Consider the following 27,233-nt stretch of genomic DNA (forward strand, 5'->3'; position numbering starts at 1 on the left):
GCGGTTCGAAACGTCGTTCGGGCGGCCAATATGCGATTATGATGCATTGTGGCACTCTGACCACACGGGGGCAGCCGAGTACCACACCGTGACAGACACAACCGGGCAAATTTGAGAGGAAGGTTCGACAGCAGTCTTGAAGCCGAGAACCGATGAATCGATTGATTACGGCGGTAACTGTGCCAAACAGCTCTCTCTCTCTCTCTCTCACTGCATAATATATTGTACTCTTCAAAATAAAAAAATAGGTTAGGTTAATATGAAAATGTCGAATGAAGTGGTCAATTTAACGATCAAATAAACATTTTTAAACAACGCGTTGTGTGTATTGGGGCTGGGCAAATCACAATGTACGTATTTCATGTTAGTCTGATGAGAACTCTTTTTTGGTTTAGTTTTTCAAATCCAAACTAAGAAAAACGCACTGATTAAAAACATTTAAATTGATTGAGAGATGTAAATCAAATAAAACACAACTATCAAGAGGAAACGTTTTTGTGTTCCAAATTTCCTCTTTAGGTCAGAGGTGGTCAACTCTGGCCCCCCGAGGGCCACTTTCCTGCCTGCTTAAGATATTTCTCTCCTCCAAGACATGCACCTGATTTAAATGAGGAGGATCGTTGTCAGGCATCTGCAGAGCTCGCTGATGAACTGCTCATTTGAATCCAACATGGATACTGGGCCTTGAGAACCGCAGTGGCAAATCAACACAAGGAGTTTGTTTGGCCCTTTCCTTTGAAGAAAGTTTGAATCAACAGAACCAAATTGACATTGCCATCTTTGTCTCCAGTGACATTTGGATCGCATTTTCGGGTCTTTGTCAGAACAAAAAAAAAATCACATCTCACTCTTCAGTGTCACGATTCCTGATTTTCTCAAATGATCTTTCTACATTTAACGACTTTTGCACACACCGCCCGCGGTGACTGCAGGGGAGCAGAACATCTGAAGATTTCAGTGACCACCGCCCCACCCTCCCCAACACACACACTTTTTAATCCGTGTGTTTATTTAGAGGCTCGAGAGCAGCTGATAGGACCCCCTCACACTACTGAGGTCTACTGAGGTCATCACACTACTTTAATGATAAAGAAAAAGTTCGCTTTGCATTCTTTAACCAAGCACGTCACCTGAGATGAAGAAAATAACCCAATCTGGGTGAAAAAAAAAATAAATATATATATATATGTATATATATGTATATATGTATATATATATGTATATGTATATATATATATATATGGTACATCATATATTTTATGGATATTTTTAAAATGGGGGGGATTTTTGCTTTGAATGACCAAGCGGTACAAACCCCCCCGTTGTAAAAATATGTGATGTACCATATATATATATATATATACATATATACATATATACATATACATATATATATATATATATATATATATATATATATATATATATATATATATATATATATATATATATATATATATATATATATATATATATATATATATATATATATATAATGGATATTTTTACAATGGGGGGGGGGGGGGATTTTTGCTTTGAATGACCAAGCGGACTTTCCAGAGGCTGACTTGGCCCTCCAATTGGGTGAAGGAGCGCACATGTGCGTGGGGAGGAGCAGCCCGAGCAGCCAAAAGGGAGGAAAAGCGTTCAAGCTCAAACAACACCCCCCCCCCAACCCCCTCCACCTTCCAAAAATGTTTTTAGCTCTCTCTCTGTGGAGTCTCGCTCCTCCGACCTCACTTTGCGCTTTGCAAATGTTAACCGCCGGGGTCTGGACAGTCTCTGGTCCACTGCGGAGGGCTGTGGCCTGAACCGGACTGCGACCGACAGCGACCGGGGAAAGGCGAGCAAAAAAAACAAACAAAAAAAAACTAACCCAAACAAAGCCCAAATAAGAGCCGCAACAAGAACAGAAGTTGAGCGCGGCCGCTTGCGGAAGGCGGTCAGATCGGCCGGGATGCAGGCGCGCTACTCGGTGTCCACCCCCAACTCGTTGGGGGTCGTGCCGTACATCAGCGGCGAGCAGAGCTACTACCGGGCCGCCGGCGGCTACGCGGGGATGCCGGCGCCCGCGAGCATGTACTCGCACGCGGCTCACGAGCAGTACCCGGGCGGCGTGGCGCGCGCCTACGGGCCGTACAGCCCCCAGCAGCCGCCCAAGGACACGGTCAAGCCGCCGTACAGCTACATCGCTCTCATCACCATGGCCATCCAGAACTCGGCGGAGAAGAAGATCACCCTCAACGGGATCTACCAGTTCATCATGGAGCGCTTCCCCTTCTACCGGGACAACAAGCAGGGCTGGCAGAACAGCATACGGCACAACCTGTCGCTCAACGAGTGCTTCGTCAAAGTGCCCCGCGACGACAAGAAGCCCGGCAAGGGCAGCTACTGGACCTTAGACCCGGATTCGTACAACATGTTCGAGAACGGCAGCTTCCTGAGGCGCAGGAGGCGCTTCAAGAAGAAAGATGCGCAGAAGGAGAAGGGCGAGCAAGAGCGGCCCAAGGAGCCGCCGGTGGCTGGTCGCGCCCCGGCTGCAGAGCCGCAGAACGCGCCGCCGGTGCGCATCCAGGACATCAAGACGGAGAACGGGGCATGCACGCCGCCCCGAGTCGCGTCGCCGGCGCCGAACCGCGCCGTTGCCAAAACGGAAAGTCCCGACGGCGGCGCGGCCGGCGGGAGCCCGGGCGGCCGCTCGCTCGGCGCGGACCTCCCCGAGCAGCAGCGGCGGCGGCAGCACGGCCAGGCCTCCGCGCAGGGCTTCAGCGTGGACGACATCATGACGTCCCTGCGGGGGTCCCCCCACGAGGACCTCTCCTCGCCCCTCGTCGCCTCCTCTCGGACAGGTATGACCCCCTCGCTGGCGCTCGGCTATTCCCCCAACCAGGCGTCTTCCTACGCGTGCAGCCAGAGCGCCCCCAACTCCACCTATCACTGCAACCTGCAAGCCATGAGCCTCTACGCGGCGGAGCGAAGCCCCGGAGGCCACCTGGCGCCGTCGGGTGCCGCCGCGGACGAGGCTTTGACCGACTACTGCAGTGGCGAGTCGCCGCCGCCGCCGCCGGGCCACGCCAACCAGGAGGGCCCGCAGCAGGGCCCGCAGCAGGGCCCGCAGCAGGGCCGGCTCGCCTCCTGGTACGGCGACCTGAGCCACTTGGGCGCGGGCTACCCGTCCCAGCAGCAGAACTTCCACTCGGTCAGGGAGATGTTCGAGTCCCAGCGGATGGGGCTGAATGGGAATAACAGCTGTCAGATGGCCTTCCCGTCCACTCAGTCCATCTACCGCACCTCAGGAGCTTTCGTTTACGACTGCAGCAAGTTTTGACAGCTTGCAAAAGCGCAACCGGCAACTTGTACTTTCGGACGTGACCTCGAGGAGGTTTTTTTTTTTTTTTTAAATTTTTCACTTGACATCCTGAATGCACAAATTAAAGAACGAGACGCAGATGATTTTGTCCAGGCGCGTGTCCAACGCACGTAAGTTTATTCTCTTAATTTAAAAAATAAAGGGCGAAAAAATGGCTCACGCTCTGAGCCTGCTGACGTTTGTAAATGATATCCTAATATATTTATTTTTAGAGAGCGATCAATGAATTTCTTGGAAGCCAGATACGCAGATGTTTTTTTTTTGTGTCCAATTTCTTGTCCCCATTAGGTACAAGCGGGACCTTTGTAGCCCAAACTGGTGATTTGATTCACGCGTGTGCTTTGTCAACACATTTTTGAAGGCATTACATTTTTTGGGGGGGATGAATAAAGTGCCTCAGTTTTAATCGGAGTGATTTATTAGTACTAAAAAAAATATCGGACCTGGATGGGAACACATAACCAAAGCAGATTTTTTGGGGGGAGAGTCAGGCAAATAAATCAATTATTCAGGACCCAAATCCCAGTCTACCCCCCCCCCCTTCACCACCACCAAATTTCACGTTGCAAATGAGCTTGAGATGGTGCAGGCAACGTCCGCGTGGGTCAAACGTGCACGAACGTTGCTGCGAGGCCCCAAAAAGGCCCAGTCAGCGATTTTTCTCACGCGTTTGCCTTTTCCTTCTCTTTACTTTTTTTTTTTTGCTGGCAGGTGCACGCATGCACGCAGCCGATATTCGTCTTTTCCACACTTCAATTTAAGTGAGTGATTCATGTGACGTTTTATTGCTTAGCCCCCCCCCCCCCCTACCCCCACCCCTATTAGAACGCGCCATTTGCTCTGTGAACTCGTTCCCCGATAACATGCACACTCATCCGATTTTATCGGTCCAATAGATTCGGATCGTCACGATCGAATCGCAACAAAGAAAATCACGTCTAGAAAAAAAAGTCATTAATAGCGCAATATTTTTTTTTAAATGACAAACTAACATTAAAAAACAACAACACAAGCGTCGATTTCTCTTCCCGCTTTATACGAACACCCGCACGAGGTGTGTTAGCCTGTTTGGTCACTAAGCGGGCACAGTTGAACGCTCCCTGAAAACACAAACAAAAAAGATGAGAGTGCACCATTGTCACTTGCATTATTGGCATACTAAAGTTTAAAAAATTAAAAAAATACTCAAGATGAAGACCTTGCAAATGAGCTGCTCAATGGAACCAACTCTATTTTTTTTAAAAAATGCAAGGATGGAATTAAAAACTCCAAACACATCAACTGATTTTTTTTTTACACAGCATCTTATTTTGTTAATTCGTCGCCCACAAGAAAATCATCTGAATTTAGAAACATCTTTGATGTAGATGAGACTAATTTATTTCACGCAAGCACATGACGAAATAAAACGGAGTAAATTCAACCCCCCCCCCACAAAAAAGAAGAGAAAGAGAAATAATTTACTCAGTGTATCCAATCATTTGAAAAGGAGTGTGTGATCTGAAAGGATTTCATTTTCGTCACACGAAATCGAATTCGGGACGATGGCTGACATCTGGAATATTTTTTGCACCACTCGAAATTTGTTGTACGCTCAAATGGAGCGTTGTCGGGCAGAGATTTAATTTCTTCGTGTTGTTTATTTCCGCGCCAAGGGTGACCCCAATTAGGATTTGTGTACAAATGTGCAAAAGTGCAGTGCAGTGCCCCCCCTTCCTCCCCCCATCTCAGCGCGCTTTGGGGGCCCAAATCAAGTCGGAGCACATCTGCTTCTCATTTGGTGGCCGCACTGATACAACGCGTCCGCGGCCTTCACTCACACTTACGCGCACGCACACACACACACATACATACACATTACACACACACACACACACGCGTCGTGTGGAAAAGAAATTCATCCACCGCAAAAAGAAATGGCGCGCGCACTCCATCCGACTTTGTCAATATTTATAAATAAATAAAATCATCCACATTTTTTGGAAGATGCGAAAACGGCCAATTGCGTCCAGATGATTTGATTTCATGCACCCACACTTGACGAAATCAAATGGACTAAATTCAACACGCTTCATTCCAAAATACTAAACGCTTCTAAACGTGTTCATGGTAAACCTTCAAAAATAAAACGAAGAAAGAAAAATTAAATAGAATAAAGTCAGTCAGTGCGACGAACTTTCCAGCCGGTCAGGATCCGTTTCAGTAGTAGGCTACATTTTTTTGGGGGGGTGGGGGGCACATGCAAGAAGAATTTCCAAAGTTCCTACAACGAGAACCCCCCCCCCCCCCCAAAAAAAACTTTCCATGTCCGATTAAAGACGGCACAATGCTGACAAATGAAACAAATACAAGCAATGCGATGAGAGGACCACTGCAGTTTAGCTGAACCAGGACACGCGTGCAAATACCCCCCCCCCACCCCACACACACACAAACAGGAAAGCTCACGCGTTCAATATTCATTTAATTTTTTTCTCATTTGCATATAAACTTGATGATGTACAACAGCATATTACTCTGGAACCGTTTTTACATGGAGCCAAAAGGGAATCAGTCATTGTTTTCTTTTGGCTACTGCTACAAATGATTAAAAAACAATAATAATAATAATAAATCCGGGACAACTTTGATCCTTCATCTGTGTGTGTGTGTGTGTGTGTGTTGCTGGGAATGTCGAAGGCTTGGCGTCCTCCAGGGACCGTCTCAGGCATTTGGGTTTTCCTTCATGAGCGCGACGTCCGCCTCCACCATTTCTTTCACCAGCTCCTGCGGGCACGTCACAAGTCGCGTCATGATGACGTCACCGCAGACCAGCAACGGTCACGGAATGATTTTCTTTCCTCGCGGGCGTGCCGCCGCCGCCGCCACGAGTTGGAGTTAGGCCAGCAAAGATGCTCATAAAAAAAAAAAAAAAAAAAAAAATTTTTAAAAATCGCTCGTCCTTCCTCCTTCTAAATTGCTTGTCCGCATTGGAGTGGGATTTCTTGGTTGTTTGCAAGTGAAAACAAAATCCATTCAAATGAGGAAAAAACAAATAAATGACGCGCTTGTTTCACGGCGAGGTCCCGCATTGTTTTCAGAAGGCAAAACAACTTCAAACAAACGAGACGACCTTTGAAACAACAAAGTCGCAAATGACTCACGTGAAACAATCGCAATCGATCGTTTCATCAAAGCGTAGCGCGCATGCTGGACATATTTGTCCGGTTGACTACTGTTTGTTACTTTGGTTTTTTTTTGTTTTTGTTTTTTCTGTCGTCGTCGATATTGATGCTGTATTTCATATTTGATCGTTTCACTGCAGTTGTTGATTCTCATCAAAACAACTCGCATCATTTTCAGGATTGCTTTTATGACGAGCGATCGATTTGGTCAATTAGGTAAATATGGAGAAGATTTGTGCAGACCTCTTCCCACCCCCCTACCCCCTTTTTTTTTTTACTTTTAGTTGCTCATTGTCCATTTTGTCATGCTTGTTTATTTATTTTTTTATTGTTATTTTTATTGTTTTTTTTCCCATTTTTATTGTTATTTTAATTGTTGTTTTTTCATTTTTATTGTTATTTTAATAGTTTTTTTTTTCCACTCATTCCTAATTCCAACATACAGCAAGACATCAACTGAAACGCCTCGACCGAAAAAGAACACATTCGAACCGGGTACCGTTCGTCGCCCGCCACCGCAAATTAACCGGATGACATCATATCCGCCAGACTTGATTTTTGGATTACGCCCAGTCGGCGGAGCCCTCTTGTGACTCCAGCCGGGCGATGAAGAGACTCACCTCAAAAGTCACCTTTGGTTTCCAGCCCATCCTCTCGTACGCTTTGCTGCTGTCGCCTTGCAGGTAATCCTACCAGGATAAAAAGCGCAAAAGTCAACAAAGGGCAAAGATGGCATTTGGCGGCTGTTAAGTGCAGTGCCGGTTCTAGTCTGTGAGCTCGAGGGCCGTTGGCCACCCCAAAAGCTCAACTATTTGCCTTGAACAGAAAGCTGATGAACAAGCCGAACAACATAAAAACGCTTTCTCGACTGCCCTCAGCTCCTTCCAATTTTTTTTCCCGCGTATGCGGCCCTCCAACGAAAAAGTTTCGCACACCCCTGCTCTACTGTATCAAGGGGTAACACTCCGATGCGTCGCTTTCACTATTGCATGACCGGAACGGAGCGATCCGTCACGGCCGCTCGGCTTCTAACTAACGCAGCTCAGCCATCGTAGCGCCGACCCGCCCCGAGGACAAAAAGATCCGGAAGACGTGCCGATGGACACGACCTAACGCGGGGAGGGGGGTCGGGGGGGGGGGGTGCCCAGTCCATGCTCTATCCTTAGCTTTGATGTCTGTACCGGTGCTTTAAAACTGCCAATGTAAAAGTGAGCAAAAAAAAAAAAAAAATGGCCGCCAGTCCGCCAAGCTTGTTTCAAACTGGTCCGCGACACCAAAAAAAAAAAAAAAAAAGGTCGGGGGCCACGGATCGAACGTGTTTGAACCCTCCCGAGCGACGCAAGAGATCCGTGTGCCAGCAGCTTGCGATTGGGATGCGGGCTCCACCCCCCTCGCACGCTGCGCTAGCCCCAAATCGTCTGGCTGCCTAACACAGTGGAACCCCCCCCCCCAAAAAAAACAAAGAAATCAACATAAACAGACCCCCCCCCCCCAAAAAAATAAACAAACTATGCGCGGGGAAATGTTTATTGCTGTGCAGCCAAAGTATCAGAACATTTTGTCCTGGAGAGAAAAAGGCTCCGGCAGCGGGGTTTCGACCACCGCCTTGAAATGGATCGCGCCCGTGTAAGTAAGTGCGAGAGAGAGCGAGGGGGGGGGGGGGGGCGGACAGCGAGCGTTGGTGCTGTGTGAGTTATAGCTCAGGTTTCCTTCCCCGACTCCCCACGCAGCTTGGCCTGCACGCAATGTGTTAAGTGACCTCCAAAGGGGTGGCCCTGTCATTCGGAGCAGCGCGCACCGACGCACGCGGCGACCTTGCCAGCGTGACCCTCCACATTCGTACGAGCTGAAATCTCACGTCGGGGGGGTCGTTTTTGCCCATTTGATCGTGTCCATACCAGGTGGGCATTGGGCATTATTTACGTGCGCCTGTCAAAAGAGTCGCATCTGACACGGTTTACATCTTTCAATTTTCCTAACGATGACGACGGGAACAAAATGATGGGGGGGGGGGGGGGCTAAAAGTGCTGTCGGGCGTCTTGTCGTTCCTGCTCCTGCGCCTTCCCTCCGACGTCATTCTGTTCTTCCCGCGGACAGGAAACACATCAGAATTCCACAAGTCAGCATAAAGCTGCAGACGGGGAGTGAGAGAGTGGCCGTGCAAAAAAAAAAAAAAGGGGAGGAGTGGATGGTTGGGAGTGGGGTGGGGGAGGGGGGGGTCCGGTGACCGATCGCTGCCACTGGGGTCAAACGGAAACAGACACGTCACAAGTGAAATGTCCGTTCACGTGCCGAGCAGAAAGCAAAGCGAGAGATGTGCCGCCCTGCGCGTGTGCGTGAAGCAGATCCCCCCGCGCCCCCCCCCCCAATCATTCAACACAAAGAAAGGCGAGCGAAGGAGATGCGCAAGAGAGAAAAACTTCCTCCAGTCTTATCTCAATTGTTGCATGCTCAGTCAAGCACTGAAGCGCCTTTGTCTGGCGGGGGCGGGAGGGGGGGGGGGGCTTTTGGGCCCTCTTTCGGCCCCTTTTCTAGCACGCTTGTGTCGTCCAGTGCCCGCGTTAGCACCCGTTCAAAATTCTGCTGCTTGAAACGGGTATTTTAGGTGGCCCCAATTACTTGTCGGGCCAGCCTCGAACACCAACTTTCTACCCCCCCCCCCAAAAAAAAAGACACTCGTTGGACGGCAGGGGTGGCGCTGCGCTAAGTCGGTGTTGAACAAGTTCTTGGGAAGAGCACGTTTGGTGTTCTCATTCATAGCAGCAAATTCTGAAGCAAGTCTGAAAAGACGTTTAAATTCGTCTTTGGGAGCGAGCGAGTTAATCATCCGAGATGATTACGAGTTAAAGATTGCGTGCTTTTCGGCCACGTCGATCGGAAGGATTTATGAAATGAATGCCTCGACCATTAAAAGAATGGGTGAATTCTGCATGGGGGGGGGGGTCACATTTCAACCCCCCCCCCCCCCCCCCCCACTCTGCAAAGAAGTTGTCAAATCATTTGCCGAGGGAAGAGACGACACCTCTTTGCGAGAGACAGCATTTCTTCTCGGAGCAGCATTCCTGGCGTTATCGGCCTGACTGATCGGCTGCTTCTCGTCGTGCCCAAACAGGGAGAGCCAGAAAGTGACGGCCGCGAGCTCCGGCATGAGAGCCGGCGCAGAGTCGCTCCGCCGACGAGACTCACAGTGTTTCATTGTGCGCTGGCTGATGATGAAATGATAAGGCCGAGAGAGGAGGAGGGGGAGGGGGGGGGGGAGCGTCCGCCAAGGCCTGCTCGCACAAAGTCGAGGGCATGAAAGACGGACGGCTCTTAAAGATGACCAAACAAGTCCATCTTTCAGAAAACTGACGTCAAACAAACAAAAGGTCAAGCGTGAGTTACTCTCTCAATTAAACACTTTTAAAAAACACTTTAAAAATGTACGATATGTAATATTATGTAATAAGTAATATATGTACTGTATATGGGCGGCCCGGTAGCCCAGTGGTTAGCACGTCGGCTTCTCAGTGCAGCGGTTCGATTCCAGCTCTGGACCTCCCTGTGTGGAGTTTGCATGTTCTCCCCGGGCCTGCGTGGGTTTTCTCCGGGTGCTCCGGTTTCCTCCCACATTCCAAAAACATGCATGGCAGGCTGATTGGACGTTCTAAATTGTCCCTAGGTGAGTGTGTGAGTGCGAATGGTTGTTCGTCTCTGTGTGCCCTGCGATTGGCTGGCAACCGATTCAGGGTGTCCCCCGCCTACTGCCCGGTGACAGCTGGGATAGGCTCCGGCACCCCCCGCCACCCTAGTGAGGATTAAACGGTTCGGAAAATGGATGGATGGATGGATGTACTGTATATCAAAAATCTGTTAGCATCTCCAGAGACAAACAGTCTGTGAAAGTGGAGAATGATGTTGAAATGTGAACGTTACTCAGGGTTGGAAACAGCTTCTGGAATGTGAAAAAATAAAAAAAACAATGACAAGGAAAGCAAGATGCCCAAAAAAACAGCAGTCGCTCCCATAAATCAGCACATCGAGTATCCGCGGAGGCCCGACGTCAAGCGAACGCGGACTTTGAGCACCCCGATCGCTCCGCGTGCCACTCGGGTCGCTCCGCGGCCAAATCCGGCCGGGAGGGAGTCAAGCCTAATCTGCCGGGAGGGAGTCGGGCTTCCCCCCCCCCCCCCCCTCACCCTGTCAGTCATTCTTCCCTTCCCTCCTCGTCTCTCTGGTCACGCGTAAGCGAGCTGATAGCGCAGGAATCCTGGCCCGCGATCCGGCTCCCTCGCTATCTGTGGGCCCGTTACTGGAAGATGCGCGCAAGATGCGCCGATCCATCACGGCACCGACATCGGCGTCCCAATAACAGCAAATACGCGCAAGGCGGCAACAATCGGGCTCCTTTCGCTTGGGTTTTGCACACGGCGAACACCGCTGGAGTGGGACCGACTGCCGCGGGGGTGTGTGGGGGGGTTCCGCTCCGACGGCGGGAGGAAACTCCTTCAGGAAATACCAGACTGCCAGACACACGCGTACGCCGCGAGCGCTCGGAAAAAAAAAAGGGCTGCGATCAACAAGTCCGGCACGCGGAGCCTCCCGACTCCCGAACGGAGCCATCGTCCTTTCTCGTGCTCTAGAAAACAGCTTGCAATCTGCGGTTGGCGATTAGAACCGAGGGTGCCCCCCGCCCCAAAAAAACCCCACAAAGAATGGGCCCGCGATTCCAAACGGACGAGACGAAATTATCTCGCATGTCGAAATGTGGGGGCCTTCGACCAAACGTGCTCATTCGCGCGTCAGGCATTCACGAGTGGAGTTTTGCCCGCGTGGCTTTTCTGCGGGTACTCCGCTTTCCTCCCGCATTCCAAAAACATGGCCACTCGAATTAAAAACTGCCATTATAAACAAGCATCCCAGATTCAAACCTGAAAGACGGAACTCCCTCCATTCAAGTTCAAAAGGCTGCAGCTCTCGTTGTGTGCCCCCCACCCACCCCCCACCCCCAACCCGATCGTCATTGCTGGTCAGCCGCTCATCAAATTCCCGTTTTACAGTTTGGTCTGATCTGGGGTCTCCGTTTATGCGTGTGCAGCCTTGCCCCCCCCCCCCCCTTTTCTTCCCTTCGCAATAAAGATAGCGGGATCACGTTACGGAGCGCAGGTCAGAGGTCAATCCCATTCTTTTTTTTTTCCGAGCCTCTCCGTCCCGTTTGTCTTCCAGATCCTCTCCCAGGGGTGAAAGTGGCCCATCACCGAAATTCACATCAGCTGGCGCGTGACCAAAGAGCGCTAGCGGCAGGAAACTCTCCATCCTCTTTCTTCACCCCCCCGTTAGCTTATTTGGTGCCCCCCCCCCTCGACAGACAGTTCGGTGATCCCCTCGCAGCAAAAATGTAGCCGACCACGTTGAAAAGATGGCCGGGCAAGGGTGGCGACACACGAGTGCCGAGGACTTGGCATACGTCGCGATAATAATAATAATAATAATAAATTTTATTCATAAGCGCCTTTCAAGACATCCAAGGACACTTTACAACAAAAAAAAAAAAAACACCAAACAATACGGGTTGAGCAGCGGCAGCCAAAATAGACGTTGGCGGCACCTCAAATCGGGTGTTGGTGGAATTTTCTCAGCGACGGCGTCCGATTGAGGTCGACGATATATTTAGCTTGCGCTCACTATCGTCAGCATCTCGTTTGATTGCTTAACGATTGCGATTGTTGTGATTGTGCAAGTTTATTCGGTCAAGCGTGAATGATAACATACCCGTGCCATGATGCTGCCGCACCCCCCCCCCAAAATAAATAAATAAAATAAAATAAACAAGCGAACAAAAGTCCGCCAAATCTGGTGCGGTTCATTTGACTTGCTCCCAACTGCAGTCAATCGCATCAGAAAATCTGCAATATCTCAATTTTAACGAGATCGACACCTATTTGACACCTATTTGCACAACATTTCCATCAGTGTGTGTGTGTGCGTTTTTCAAATGCATTTTGAAAGCTCTCCAGGATATCTCGGCTCGTAGTCATCACGGAGAGGGCCCGGATGGGCTTCGGCCTCGGAAAAAGTCACATGCTCCTTTTCCAGCGGACGTTGCCAACGGCGCCGCTTCGCACGTCTTTCCTTTTCACTGTTGCTCGCAAACATGCGCGGCAGGATTTGGTGCGTTACAAAAGCGAGTTACAAGCATTTCATCAACCAGTTTGTTGTGCAAAAAAATCCGCAATTTGAATTGTCCAGCCCCGGCCAAAATCTACGACATTACGCGTCGGAACGTTTTTTGCCAAAAGATCGCTCGGCACGTGCTTGAGCGGCCCCAACTATGAGCGGATTCCTGGTCCCCCCCCCTCCCCCGTCCCCGTTGCTAGGAAGACTTTGTGACCAAACGCTGGCTGCTACTTTAAAAGACGCAACTACTCGGATCAATCAAACATGACTTGACTTTGGAGTCAGACAATCCTCCATTGTGCTTCTCCAGTTGGTCCACAACGCTGCTAACTGGAGCCTTGGTCCTCATTTAAAATACCGTTTAAAAATTTTTTTTTTGGTCATACGCGTTGTTAGACAGAATTTTGGATCCCCATCTTCATTCATTCATCTTCCGTACCGCTTGATCCTCACTAGGGTGGCGGGGGGCGCTGGAGCCTATCCCAGCCGTCTCCGGGCAGTAGGCGGGGGACACCCTGAATCGGTTGCCAGCCAATCGCAGGGCACACAGAGACGAACAACCATTCGCACTCACACTCACACCTAGGGACAATTTAGAGTGTTCAATCAGCCTGCCACGCGGAGGAAACCGGAGCACCCGGAGAAATCCCACGCAGGCCCGGGGAGAACATGCAAACTCCACACAGGGAGGCCGGAGCTGGAATCGAACCCTGTACCTCTGCACTGTGAAGCCCACGTGCTAACCACTGGACTACCGGGCCGCCCTCCCCATCTTCAATTGTCCGGCATTTTAGGAGTAGCAATCGAGCGCTTGGGCTCTTGCAGCCACTCCTTCAACATGCTTGCAATGCATGCGAGGAGCACTCAAAGGGAAGTTATGCAGACAGGTTTCATCCACAAAAAAAAAAACCACAAAAAAAAAACATGACAAGGAATGCATTCAGCATCGCTTTACTGATAATATCTAACCGCCTGCGAGTATCCAAGAAGGGTGCAACTGCCCTTGAATGAAAAACATTTGGCAACTGGATGGGTCAGGTGTGCACTTGCGACATAACGCGGCTGACCTCACGAGGCAAACCGTCGTTTGTCGCCTTTCGTCACCGGAGCCATTGTTCCAAGTGCCGACGAAACCGGGCGATGACGCGCGTACCTCGCGGGAAATTTATTTTCAGGATATGTCGCCATGCGCATCCGACGGCCGGTGTGACAGCCGTTCCAAAAAGAAGTGCAGTCATTCATACCGAAGATGAATACTTTACAGATAGCGAGGCGAGGTGCGTAAAGGCGGCTATTTTTAGGGTGGCTCTCGCTTTGGGTCTTTTGCACCGACGTTTCGCACTCGCCGAGTTAGAAATAACCCGGGTGTGCAACGCCAACAAGAACAAAAGAAGACACCTGTCAAAGGCATCTGAGAGCCATGCGGGAAAATAAAGGCTCGACACGCGGCGCGTTGCAGATAAGACGCTTGTCACTAGCGACGTGGCCAAAGAGACGTTGACGGACAGGGCGCGCTTGGGAAATACCCGAATAGTGCACGTGAGGTGAGCGCCACCTGGGTCGCTTCACTCACCGGCTCCATTTTTTTTTCAGCGCTTAGCCACGACCGGCCCCCCTTTTTCGACGTATGCAGTGCGTCTGCTTCCGCTGTCCAATTGGGGTCCCCCCCTACCCGCCACCCCCCCGCGCACACAAAAACGCTGGATTGCAAAGCTGAGCGTCAAACATTTTCCGGTATGTTTTCATTTTAAGCGTGTGTAAATGCAAACGAGTTCCTGAAGTTAAGTCGAGGAACTCAAGTGATGACACAAAGATGAGAATCTGTTTGGGTGGGTGGGGGGGGGTGCCTTTGCCAATTAATCAATCGAGATTTGAGAGCATTATTATTATAGGCTGGGGGCGGCCCGATAGTCCAGTGGTTAGCACGTCGGCTTCACAGTGCAGAGGTACCGGGTTCGATTCCAGCTCCGGCCTCCCTGTGTGGAGTTTGCATGTTCTCCCCGGGCCCGCGTGGGTTTTCTCCGGGTGCTCCGGTTTCCTCCCACATTCCAAAAACATGCGTGGCAGGCTGATTGAACGCTCTAAATTGTCCCTAGGTGTGAGTGTGAGCATGGATGGTTGTTCGTTTCTGTGTGCCCTGCGATTGGTTGGCAACCGATTCAGGGTGTCCCCCGCCTACTGCCCGGAGACGGCTGGGATGGGCTCCCTGACCCCCGCAACCCTAGTGAGGATCAAGCGGCTCGGAAGATGAATGAATGAATGAATATTATTATAGGCTACTATAAGAAATAGCTCACAGCTCAACATGTAAGAGACAACAAATGTCGCCGCTTGAAAACACCCCCCTCCCCCAAAAAAAACGTCAATGTTTTTTTCTCATTTTGGGGTTAACAAAAGGATTTTACGGCTGCCCGATAGTCCAGAAAAATCCAATCAACCTTAAAACTAATCACTTCTCATAGGCAGAACTTTGAAGTGACGTGTGCGACGCGCTGCGAACAGTAAAAGGAAAACCCCCAAACTCGCTTCACATCTCGCATCGGCTTGTCAACGACCGCAGTGACATTTGGAACAGGCGCAAAATGCCACTCAAGAGCGTCGGGACACTCAAGCTCGACCAATGTTGAGTCGTGACTGAAAGATGGAGACTGACAACTTGGCAAAGCTGAAAGAATGCCGTCAGCGGCCATGTCAGCCTGACGCTGATCAACTTTATCTATCGCTGCGATTAACAACAAATCTGTCAGCTCCTGCCGACATACTTTCGTCTTCAAATACCGACAAACGTGCTCGCGCCATTGCGGCACAACCGCAAACACCCAAACGCAAGGAACACCTGCACAGGTGACGCAATTCGCTCGTTACACCCTGTTGGGCTCCGGAGAGAAACGAGCTTGTGCCCCCCCCCCCACACACACACATGCAGACAAGGGGAGTGATGAATGACATACGCTACATATTGGCACGTGGCCCGAGGGCACCCTGCTTTTACAAACCTGCGCAAGTGCTTTTTTTTTTTTCTCTCCCCCCCCCCCCCCCCCCCTTTCTCGCACTTTACAGCAAACACAAAAGAAGCGTCTGAATCAGCTGAATTCTTTGAGCGTGTAGCCACACGATGACAGGTATTTCCACTTGAGGAGAGCAACAATGCTAAGCCGTGAGCCCGCTGTCACAAACTTCCTGCTCAAAGAGGTCAGGGGGGGGGTTAAACGCTTTTCACTCTCTTCGAAGCTCCGGATAAAGACAATAGACAATGGACGAGAGGGGAGAAAAAGGTATACCGCCTTGTCGCTCGGCCTACAAATGGGGTTGGGGGGGGGGCTGGGGGGGGGGGGGGCTTTGAGGGCCGCGCCGAAGAAAAAAAATGGAAGGGCGAAAGGGCCACTTCCAAATTCTTTAACAATCTGCATAACAATTTGTCAACGCGTTTGTTTTAGTGGCTTTTGCGTACTTGTGCCTGAATGATTGTGTACATTAAAGGGGGGGGGCAAGCAAAGCGGGGCCGACTTCAAACTGGTTTCCTTCCGGGTTGCTGGCGTGAATCGATCCAAGAATCTCAACCCAGGTGCGGAGACAGCAGAAGGGCGGCCTGCAACCCCCCCCCCCCCCCCCACCCAACCCCCCCGCACTAATCCTCCGGCATCACTCACTTCTAATCCAAATGCTGGCTTTCAACTGAAGACCCGACACATCATCTGGGCCGCGACACGACCGGTAACCCGACACTGGCGCCCCCCCCGAGGAGCAGCTGTAATGCCCTCGGGGGTGGGGGGGTGATGAGAGAGGGCATCTTCACACCTACAGCCGGGCGGACGGAAGGATCATCGGATGGGGGGGGGGGGGTGGCATTACACGGAAACATGACATGTTACTTACTAATTGCCCCTTCATTTTGATTTGTTTCTTTTTAGAAATAAATCGACATTTATTTGCCTTTCAGCCAAAACTCGCGTTGGCCTTTGCGACCTTGAGATTTTTGGGGGTGTGGTCCTGCGAAGCCAAACGGCAGCGAGGTGGGGGCGGAGCGACGCAAGCGGCTTCAAACTTACCACTTCGGTTGGCCGGAAATATTTTGGATTGACTTTGACGTGCACGACTCCCGTCTCCTGGCAACGGCCCACCTCGTGCTCATCCTTGCCATTCCACCTGCAAAACAGGCACCTTGACATGAACCACAAAACCTTGCTCGCCCCCCCCCCCCCCCCCAACACTGAACACGCGCAGACCTGAGCCCAAATGGAAGGCGGAAGGCTTCTGCAACCATTTTTCAAAGAATGACAATGATGCAACATGTAAAATGGCGAGCACTGTCGCGCTCATCATACGAGTCCGGATTGTATCAAGTGCGATTTTTCTCAACAGGGAATTGAACAGGGTGGGGGGGGGGGGGGGGGAGAAAATTCCCGATAAGGATTGCGTGCGCTTACACGATTGTCTTCCCCACATGTCGGAAGGCTTTTTCCACAAACTCCCTCACGCTGTGCACCTCCCCGGTTGCGATGACGAAATCATCGGGCTCCTCCTGTTGCAGCATCAACCACATAGCCTGAAAGAGAGAGCGAGAGCGAGATTTCAAAAGAGATTTTTCTCCTGACCTTCGGGCCTCTGAGCAGGGCACTAGCCTGTACCTCGGTTCTGACGTCACCACGAAAGCTCGCGGGACGCGCACTGTGGGAAAGAAGGGCCGAGCGCTCCCGCGGGCCCGCTGCGCCGCTGGCACCAACATCGGCGCACACCGCGCAAACCCATTTTCACACCGGTGACATGCTCAAAAATAAACGCACGGGTCGAATTGCCGATGAACTGTGCCCTCCCCTCCAATGATTACAAATCGGGGGTGGCCAAAATTTTTCGCGACAGAAAATTGGGAGGGTCACTTTAAAATTGCTCCATTTTGGGGGGAGGGGTGGTGGGGGGACAGGTTCAAGCCAGCCAAGAAAGCAATTGTAGATTGTTTGTATTATAAAACTATTGTGGCCTCTCAAACAGAATTCTCTTTATTCACTACAGTGAAAATCCTCTACAAGGAAACCTATATGGGCGAAAATCCCCCCCCCCTAGGTTGAAAAAATCTTCATGCATTAAAGCAGTCCCGATGAACTGTGCCCTCCCCTCCAATGATTACAAATCGGGGGTGGCCAAACTTTTTCGCGGCAGAAAATTGGGAGGGTCACTTTAAAATTGCTCCATTTTGGGGGGAGGGGGGTGGGGGGACAGGTTCAAGCCAGTCAAGAAAGCAATTGTAGATTGTTTGTATTATAAAACTATTGTGGCCTCTCAAACGGAATTCTCTTTATTCACTACAGTGAAAATCCTCTACAAGGAAACCTATATGGGCGAAAATCCCCCCCCTAGTGTGAAAAAATCTTCATGCATTAAAGCAGTCCCGATGAACTGTGCCCTCCCCTCCAATGATTACAAATCAGGGGTGGCCAAACTTTTTCGCGACAGAAAATTGGGAGGCTCACTTTAAAATGGCTCCAAACACGTTCAAGCCAGTCAAGAAAGCAATTGTAGATTGTTTGTATTATAAAACTATTGTGGACTCTCAAACGGAATTCACTACAGTGAAACTCCTCTACAAGGAAACCTACATGGGCGAAAATACCCCCTTAGTGTGAAAAAATCTTCATGCATTAAAGCAGTCCATGTTTTCTGCTACCCCCTACAACGAAAAGTCCCAATGTTGCATAATATGAAATCCTTTTCTCCACCCTTGCCTCGCAATGAGGTTCGCTACAACAAAAACAAGCCTTCGGAAAAAATCGAATCCGACCTCAGCCTGCCACAGCGACTCCCCTACTGCTTAGCTCGGAAATGGCAACAGCAAACACCAAATGTCCGCGTCAAAGTTCCATCGTATTTATGATGCACTCGATTAGAAAGTCTTTGAGAACAAGCGAGCCACTCGCAGTTCGCTAACTCGCAGTTTTATCTTAGTGGCAAGCGCATCAAAGATGCCGAATTATTGCGACATGTACTACCGTGTCTAATAAAGTACAAATGAGTCGAGGCTAATCACAGCTTGTGTCTATTTGCCGATGCTGACATTCGCGAGTGATCAATCACAGAAAAATTGAAAAAAATAAAGATCGTTTGAAGACCGCGCCAGCGCTCTGCTTTCAATCGCGCATTTCATTGTGGTCAAGTCGAGCTAATTGCATCCAGGGGCATTTGGCTCGGAGCCGGCTTTGTCTCGCTCGCAAACCCAATTGATGAAAACGGTCTGCTTCCGTGACTGTCTTCGGAGTGCGCTTTTGACAAGATGGCTTCTTTCCAGCTCCTTCGGGATGTTTTATGTGGTGTCGTTAAAACGGAGCAGCCGCTCCCTGTCTCGCTACAAATTTCGACTGTCTATCGCAGCTTCACATTTGGGTCATTTGTACACGTGCCTGAAGAGCGCAAAGAGAATTCAAATCAAGTCAAGTCGCATTTACGTCGATGGCGCGGAACCGCAAAAAGAGTCTCAACGTTGACCTCTGACCTTAACCCCCACGAGGGCGGGGACAAAGTTCCAAAGTGCCACCTGGGGAATGAAACCTTGAGAAGGGGCCGCAGATGGGGGAATCCCGCTTCTGGGATGACCATCAGGCTGCGACGGATGCCGGGCGAGCAACATTCGAGTAAATTGTCGGGATTTCTACTTTGTTTTTTGTGTGACAAAAACCATCGCTTACTTCGCGCTTGGGTCAGTGCAATTTGTTGCTGTGCTACAACCCGAACAAAACCCACCGAGTCAGGAAAGCAGTTGCTCCTAGCTGAAGTGAAACATGCCGCAAAATAAGTCAGAATGTCAAGCGGGCAACGTTTGGTATTATGGAGGATATATGGGGGGGAAGGTGGAGGGGGGGGGGGGGGTTCTCAAATTGGGAGAGTCAATGGCAGCCATTTTTGACTATTTTTTGAGTTCTGTAGCTGTAAAATGATTCTTTTTTTTTCTTCTTCCGAGCCGCTTGATCCTCACTAGGGTCGCGGGGGGTGCTGGAGCCCATCCCAGCCGTCTCCGGGCAGTAGGCGGGGGACACCCTGAATCGGTTGCCAGCCAATCGCAGGGCACACAGAGACGAACAACCATTCGCACTCACACTCACACCTAGGGACAATTTTGAGTGTTCAATCAGCCTGCCACGCATGTTTTTGGAACGTGGGAGGAAACCGGAGCACCCGGAGAAAACCCACGCAGGCCCGGGGAGAACAAGCAAACTCCACACAGGGAGGCCGGAGCTGGAATCGAACCCGGTACCTCTGCACTGTGAAGCCCACGTGCTAACCACTGGACTACCGGGCCGCCTGTATAAGGATGGTACTAACAATAGAAAGCCTCTTCTTTCATCTGGGGAAAAAAAAGTACATTTGGGAAACGTTGCTAAGTTTCCTGAAAATCTTCATTTACAAAGAAAATTCAGAGTATAAGAGATTTTTGTGAAGCAGAACTTTGGACACAACGGTATTTTTCTTCTCGGCTTTTGCGATACCTCCAATATCAAAACAACGCTTTGCGACGAAATCACGACATAACCTAAAGAAAGGCACTCGGATTGCCAAATAACAGCATCTTGCAAGAAAACGCACCGATGCACAAAACTACGCATGAACTTTTCATGTTCTCACCCCTCCCCCCACTGCTGATCTAAGCCATCTCGTGGTCAATCCGAGCGAGCGTATATTCACTCGGCGTTGGCAAGAAGGCAAACTCAAAAGCGGGCGACCAAGTTCAACGTTCCGAACTCCCCGTTTGATATGCGAGAACGAACGCTGGAAGAAGTCTGGGTATTCCCGCGTTTAATTCTCCAAAATCATTTGTGACCGCAAAGCCACGTTCGCCTCCCGCCGCATTTTCCACCAGCGTCGGCTCTCGTGTTTTTCCCTCTTTCCCCCGCGCCGGGTCTCGCTCGCATGCTTCACTAACTACTGCATCAACAGCTCAGACGTTGAACCCTCGGCGCTGAGCCCCCGGGCCTGGCCGCGAGATGACCCCCCCGCCACGGGGGAGGTCCACGTCAAAAATAGATGAAATGAAAGCGATCGCCACTCTGACAAAATCTTGCTTTTTATTGAACTGGGGGGGGGGGGGATGGGGGGGCTGGGTGTGTGTGGGGGGGGGGGGAGTCCAGCTTTATAATCATTTTTTAGAAAAGGGCAGAGATGCGATTCGGTCTTGGGATGCGCCACTTGATAAGATATCAAAAGACTTTTGATAAAACGAGAAGAATTTGAGCCAACGTGAATAATAATTTTGCATTCAGCATACGCGACGGCCGAGACCGCCGCTATCAAACTCATTCCAGATGCCCTGTGCACGAAATGCACAAGCAAAAATAGTGCTGGAAAATCCCCCCCCCGGTACAAACCCAAAAGGAAGCCTGCTGACTCAAATTAGGCCCCGCATGTGTCGCAGAGCGCAGCAGCACCAATGTCAAACCAAAGTCAACAAAATAAAAATAAAAAAACCCGTTGCGCTCCCCAAAATCCCAGACTGGATGCCGAGACCCAAAAAAATTTCTGCTGAATTTAAGCCGAAAACAAAACAAAAGAAAGGGCATGACCTGAAATCATCGGAATTGGCAAAGTCGCAATTTCAGGATGCTTTTGAAGAAATGATCTGAAGACGAAGTACAACAAAGAAAATCCCCGGCCTTCATTTTTTTTTTTTCCAGGAATGGCTGCAACGGAACTGTGATTTTTGGGAGGAGATCTTACCCCAAGTGGAGGAGTTCAAGTATCTTGGGGTCTTGTTCACGAGTGGGGGTAGGAGGGAGCGGGAGATCGACAGGCGGATCGGTGCAGCGTCTGCTGTGATGCGGACGTTGTATCGGTCTGTCGTGGTGAAGAAGGAGCTGAGCCAAAGGGCGAAGCTCTCAATTTACCGGTCGATCTACGTCCCAACCCTCACCTATGGTCACGAGCTATGGGTCGTGACCGAAAGAACGAGATCCCGGATACAAGCGGCCGAAATGAGTTTGCTCCGCAGAGTGTCCGGGCTCTCCCTTAGAGATAAGGTGAGAAGCTCGGTCATCCGGGAGGGGCTCCGAGTCGAGCCGCTTCTCCTCCACATCGAGAGGAGCCAGATGAGGTGGCTTGGGCATCTGATTCGGATGCCTCCTGAGCGCCTCCCCGGTGAGGTGTTCCGGTCATGTCCCACCGGGAGGAGACCCCGAGGAAGACCCAGGACACGCTGGAGAGACTATGTCACCCAGCTTGCCTGGGAACGTCTCGGGATCCCTCGGGGAGAGCTGGAAGAAGTAGCTAGGGAGAGGGAAGTCTGGGCTTCCCTGCTAAAGCTGTTGCCCCCACGACCCGGCCCCGGATAAGCGGTAGATGATGGATGGATGGATTTTTCTTTTTACGTGCTTCGATACTTCCAGAGCCATTCCATTGTTCCCCCTTCATGTTGCTTTTCACTCTTCCAAAGCACCCCCCCTGCCCTACGCCGCGCTCTCCTGTTGCGTTTTGACCAAAAAAAGGCACTTGTTGAATTAATTTCTCGTCAGGCGCAGACAGTCTGGATGTGGAGTCGAAGACAGATGCGCTTCTATTTACAGTATGAGCTCACCCCCCCCGAAAGCCCACAGACGTACGCAGCAGTTGCCCTGGTCAGGAATGACGCAGGAACGGCGCCACCTCTGGCGTTTGCCCTTTTCTGCCGGCACAGTTTGACGGCAGAGGTCACAGCCACAGAGGACGCTCGCTCGCTCACTGTCCATCTTCTATTTCGCACAAGCTATCGCTCAGGAAAGGAGGAACTGAGGCGCACCATAAAGAGCCATTTGGAGTACTGTAAAATCCCGCGCGGTATATGCAACGTCACTTTTTTGCTATTCCGTCTCCACGGCGGTATCATGCGATATATTCAAATCCAGAAGAAATATTCTTGTATTGGAAATCAATCTGGAGCGACTGGTCAGGAAGGCCAGTTGTGTCCTGGGTTGCTCCCTTGACACTCTGGAGGGAGGTGGGCAAAAGAAGGATGCTAACTAAGCTAAAAGCTATGATGGCCAGTCCCTCCCACCCCCTCCAGCCCGCCCTGACAGCACTTGGTAGCTAATCTTAGTAGCTTATCTTATCTTATCTTATCTTATCATTCCGACTTGTAGTAAGAAGGACCGTTCATGTAGCCGTTGCAAAAATGTTCATTCTAATGCTTTCAAAAAAACCCAAAAAAACAAAAACATTCGTTCTTCGGTCTTACATGGCTCGAGTTCTCAGCACTTTTATTGCTGTGTAGGCATGTAAGCCGTTCCTACTTGGATTGTCGTCGTTTTGTTTTTTTCCCTTCCAGGGGGAACTCATATCCCCGGTGTTCCCGTCCGTCCGTCCGTCCGTCCGTCCGTCCGTCTCTTTCGACAATGGCACGACGCTAACAAGAAGGCAAGCCCAGCCCGCCCAGCGCATACCTCCAGCCTCCCTCTTATTGGAAATAGCGGGCTAGCGCACAGAGGAAATGCCTCGGATATTCCCGGAACAAAAGCGAGCCTGCAGACGCGCCGGCCCGAGGAGGAAAACCAAAAGGAAGGGAACCCGTATTTCTGCAAAGCGAAAAATTCCAAAGGACAGCGCCAGTCGGGCGAGACTTTCGGCGAGGTTTGGATTCGTCTGCGAGCGGTTAAGGACACATTAGGAGAGAGCGTCTCAAGTGTGTTGTGACTTGTGAGCGGCGTAGACATGAAGTAGCTGACACGAGATCCACGTCTTTGTGGGCCGGTCTGCTCGCGTGCCTGATGTGTGTGTGTGCGTGTGTGTGTTTTGCGCATTTGGACGAGATGGCCTTCCAAAGTGTGCACCTGCGTCGTATAAATCTGGCAGGGGCTTCCTCCCATCACGGCCCAACATTTCCAATGAGAGTCACAGGGAGGGCTGGAGAGGGGGGGGGGGGACGTGGCTCCCGTACGTTGCCGTAATAGAGCACAGCTGTCTGAGGCATGCGTGCGCGCGTGCAAAGAGCGCAGCCGAATCTGTGTGTGTGTGTGTGTGTGTGTGTGTGTGTGTGTGTGTGTGTGTGTGAGAAGGCGATCATTGAGATTGAGGTTTCATGTTCTTGGAGAGCCAAAAAGGACGAGGCTGTTCTCTGAATTCAAGACATTTAAGCATTTTTTTTTGGGGGGGGGGGGTCTGTCTGACACTCTGTCTAGTGTTCCAAAACTTTAGGATTCAAAAAAATGTGCCCCCCCACCCCAAAAAAAAAAATCATGTGATTGCCATCAGCTGAGGGGTTACAAGTCTTATAAATGGCCTCAACATATTGCCGATGCTTAACGTTAGAGGCAGGAAAGGAGCGTGAGGGGAGGGGAGGGGAGGGGGGGTGGGTGAATTTATGTCTGACATTCAGAAAGATTTACAGAAGTCCAACTTGTATTTTTCAGTCGACAAAATCCGCTAAAAAGCAGTACACGCTACGGAACATGCGTTTGTTTGGATTGGGTTGTTTTCAAACTTGAAAAGTCTTCAATGTCAGTCCAACTGAAAGCAGACCAAAAATTATTCTAAGCAAGAGCGCAAAACTTTTTCTACTCAGTCATCAATCCACACGCCGGCTGCCGATAACCTCCAAATGGCAAAGAAACGTTTGGGAACGCCAGATTAAAAAATAATAATAATAAATGTAAAATTTATTGTTTAAATGTGTTATAAATGTGTTTCGATTACGGTAATTTCGCTTCAGAAAACGCGACACAAAAGGCAAAATGCGTTCATGTGGTGAAGCCTGGTATCTAGTCAGGTGGGGGTTGTTTTTTGTTTGTTTGATTTTCCCCAATCGCTGCAGCACACACTTCTTTTACAACCCCCCCCCACAATGGACATCATGCTTGAAGTCTGAGCAGTTTCCTGTTCTCTTGCGTCACTTTGACATCATCAGCTACAAGAAGGATGGTCAAGCTCTCTGGTTGATCTTCAAGCGTGGTGGCCAGCCCCCAAAGTTCTATTTTGGAGTGTTTGTACACATCAGGACGTTATGTAAGCAAATCTGAAACATATTTTCTTGTATTTAATTTGGAAGTATTTTGATTTTAAGACAAAACGAACTGTGTGGCTGACGCACGGAAAAAAAAAGAAGTCATAATATTATACTAAGTGTAAATTGAAGACAGCATGCAAATCGTGATTGTTATCCAGATTGGCTTGGGTAAGAGCGGTAAAACATCCCGCGCCATACGTGCATCCAAAAACACGTCACGTCGGATCGCACACGGTTCCGTGCAGCGTATTCTGAAGACTTGCACGAGTATCCCGAGAACGGGCAAAGACACGAGAAGCTTAGGACACAAAAGCAGTGTCGGCCACCAGAGACATCAGAAACCAAAACCGCTGCTTGCAAACTGGACCTCCTTCAAAGCCAAAGCATCACGTCAGATCGCACACGGTTCCATGCAGCGTGTTCTAATGACTTGCACGAGTATCCCGAGAACGGGCGAAGACGTGAGAAGCTTAGGACACAAAAGCAGTCTCGGCCACCAGAGACATCAGGAACCAAAACCGCTGCTTGCAAACTGGACCTCCTTCAAAGCCAAAGCGTCACGTCGGATCGCACACGCTTCCATGCAGCGTATTCTGAAGACTTGCACGAGTATCCCGAGAACGGGCGAAGAGACGAGAAGCTTAGGACACAAAAGCAGTCTCGGCCACCGGAGACATCAGAAACCAAAAACGCTGTTTGCAAACTGGACCTCCTTCAAAGCCAAAGCGTCACGTCGGATCGCACACGGTTCCATGCAGCGTATTCTGAAGACTTGCACAAGTATCCCGAGAACGGGCGAAGAGACGAGAATCTTGGGACACAAAAACAGTCTCGGACACCAGAGACATCAGGAACCAAAACCGCTGCTTGCAAACTGGACCTCCTATAAAGCCAAAGCGTCACGTCGGATCGCACATGCTTCCATGCAGCGTATTCTGAAGACTTGCACGAGTATCCCGAGAACGGGCGAAGAGACGAGAAGCTTAGGACACAAAAACAGTCTCGGCCACCAGAGACATCAGAAACCAAAACCGCTGCTTGCAAACTGGACCTCCTTCAAAGCCAAAGCAAACAATTTATGAGTTTTTGGCCACAAAGGCATAGCAAGGTACGTTCTATGCGAGGGACCGATGATGGATGTGAGGACTTATACGAATATATATTTTTTTTAAATGAGCAAAGACGACGGGGGAGCAAACGCTTGTTCATCATCGTGGCCCAGCAGCAGGCTGTGTGAGGGCCATCGCCGGTGCCTCTGACTTGTTTAAAGTCTGCGGTTTCGCTCCGGAGTTCTTCTTTTCTCCCGGGAAATAAAAACATTCTTGTTGGTTCTCCAAATGAGCGTTCTGGGGGCGGCCAGATGTGCAAGAGGGAAGGAGGAGGACTCCTCCTTTCGGGCTGACTTGATGAGGGCTGGACAAGGGGACCTTCGAGTCGAGCTCTGGCTCCTCCAAGAAGGGAGAAGTGGTTGGTCAATTCTGACCCCTGACCCCTGACCTCAGCCGCGGCTACTGGAAGAGCCCGAGAAATCTTCGGCGGTCCATCGGCGTGTGCAGATTAAAATTGCGAAATGACGTTTTTCATTGGCTCAAAAGTCAAAAGTCACGTAAGGTGCATTTCTTGCGATTTTGGCTTTGCCCTCGACTCATACGGGGGTGGGGGGGGGGCTGCGGTTTGATGCCAAAGTGGCTCCGTCGCTCCGAGATTAATCGCGCGACCTTTTACACGAACGGTTGAGCGGAACTGTTGTCAGCCAGATAGACGGCACCACATTCTTCTCGGCAGGAAGCCACTCATTGAGTTGCACTCCCAGACTTTTAGCATGTCCCTTCCCCAGATGCTGAACTCGCATTCAGGGTCGCAACGCAAAACATTTGACCCGAACCTTTGAACCTTCGAGATAACTTAAGAGCACCTTTCGAGTTAAACTCTCAACAGACGAATGTAATCGAAGAAAATCGCGTGCGTTCAGAGAAAAACGCCATCACCCCAACTCGTCCCGTTTTGGTCATTTCCATTATCCAGCCGTCATGGGGGGTGGAGGGGGGGGGTGAGTTGAAAGAAGCGCCGGCGCACCTGTTAATTCCACCCCCAAGGTAACAGGCCCTTCAAACTCTCCAGCGATTTCCTGTGGCCTTCGGGTATTGGATGGGCGAGCAGAACCAGATGTCGGGCGAGGTGCAGAGAACCGTGCGCGGTGGCCAACAGGGAGGTCGGGTCAGAGGCGGAAGGTCAAAGCAGGGAGGGTTTGGGGGGGGGGGCGACTTGACCGCCATGATCATGAAATGAGGGATGAAGAGATGATTTATTCCAGACCCAGACGACATTCAAGATGGGCAAGAAATGAGTTGCTCACTCACGCCATCGCCATTCAAGAACCACTCGAGAGAAGCGAGAGAACATCATTTATCCGTTCGTCGGGTTATGGTGGCTCTCGAGTGGCGACATTTGTTCAAAGCGGAAAAGTAAACAGTTGAGGGGAAAATCTTCAACGGGAACATGTTTGGAAGTCCTTCTATTTGCAAGCAGATGGTCAGAACGTGGAGTCGCTAAAACGGAAATGACCAAAGGTCAGCCACGATTGACTTGG

General features: G+C 50.3%; 2 protein-coding genes and 2 long non-coding RNA genes across 6 annotated transcripts in view; 3 read left to right on the plus strand and 1 right to left on the minus strand.

Annotated features, from left to right (window-relative positions):
* The window catches only part of LOC127605845 (uncharacterized), a 96,984-nt gene that overhangs the window by 57,358 nt on the left and 12,393 nt on the right, over positions 1-27,233 (plus strand). The gene's annotated exons all lie outside the window — the stretch shown is intronic.
* LOC127605843 (uncharacterized) overlaps positions 1-27,233 on the plus strand; it is a 95,728-nt gene that overhangs the window by 56,965 nt on the left and 11,530 nt on the right. The gene's annotated exons all lie outside the window — the stretch shown is intronic.
* Positions 1,607-3,776, plus strand: LOC127605801 (forkhead box C1-A-like). The gene has a single exon (XM_052073591.1). It carries the CDS (start codon positions 1,958-1,960, stop codon positions 3,326-3,328), a length of 1,371 nt encoding a protein of 456 aa, XP_051929551.1. The 5' UTR covers positions 1,607-1,957; the 3' UTR covers positions 3,329-3,776.
* Positions 5,815-27,233, minus strand: part of gmds (GDP-mannose 4,6-dehydratase) — a 54,947-nt gene continuing 33,528 nt past the window's right edge. The window contains exons 8-11 of the mRNA XM_052073609.1: positions 17,118-17,236; positions 16,740-16,836; positions 7,155-7,223; positions 5,815-6,136 (exon numbers count right to left, since the gene is read on the minus strand). Coding sequence (XP_051929569.1) covers positions 6,074-6,136; positions 7,155-7,223; positions 16,740-16,836; positions 17,118-17,236 — 348 coding nt within the window. The 3' untranslated portion in view covers positions 5,815-6,073. The remainder of the gene's footprint in view (positions 6,137-7,154; positions 7,224-16,739; positions 16,837-17,117; positions 17,237-27,233) is intronic.

Source organism: Hippocampus zosterae, chromosome 8 (genome assembly GCF_025434085.1).
Source record: "Hippocampus zosterae strain Florida chromosome 8, ASM2543408v3, whole genome shotgun sequence".
In the NCBI taxonomy this organism is placed as follows: domain Eukaryota; kingdom Metazoa; phylum Chordata; class Actinopteri; order Syngnathiformes; family Syngnathidae; genus Hippocampus; species Hippocampus zosterae.

What these genes read in the sequence shown, in the direction of transcription:
- LOC127605801 (XM_052073591.1), top strand. Translation starts at nt 1,958, where the DNA reads ATGCAGGCGCGCTACTCGGTGTCCACCCCCAACTCGTTGGGGGTCGTG.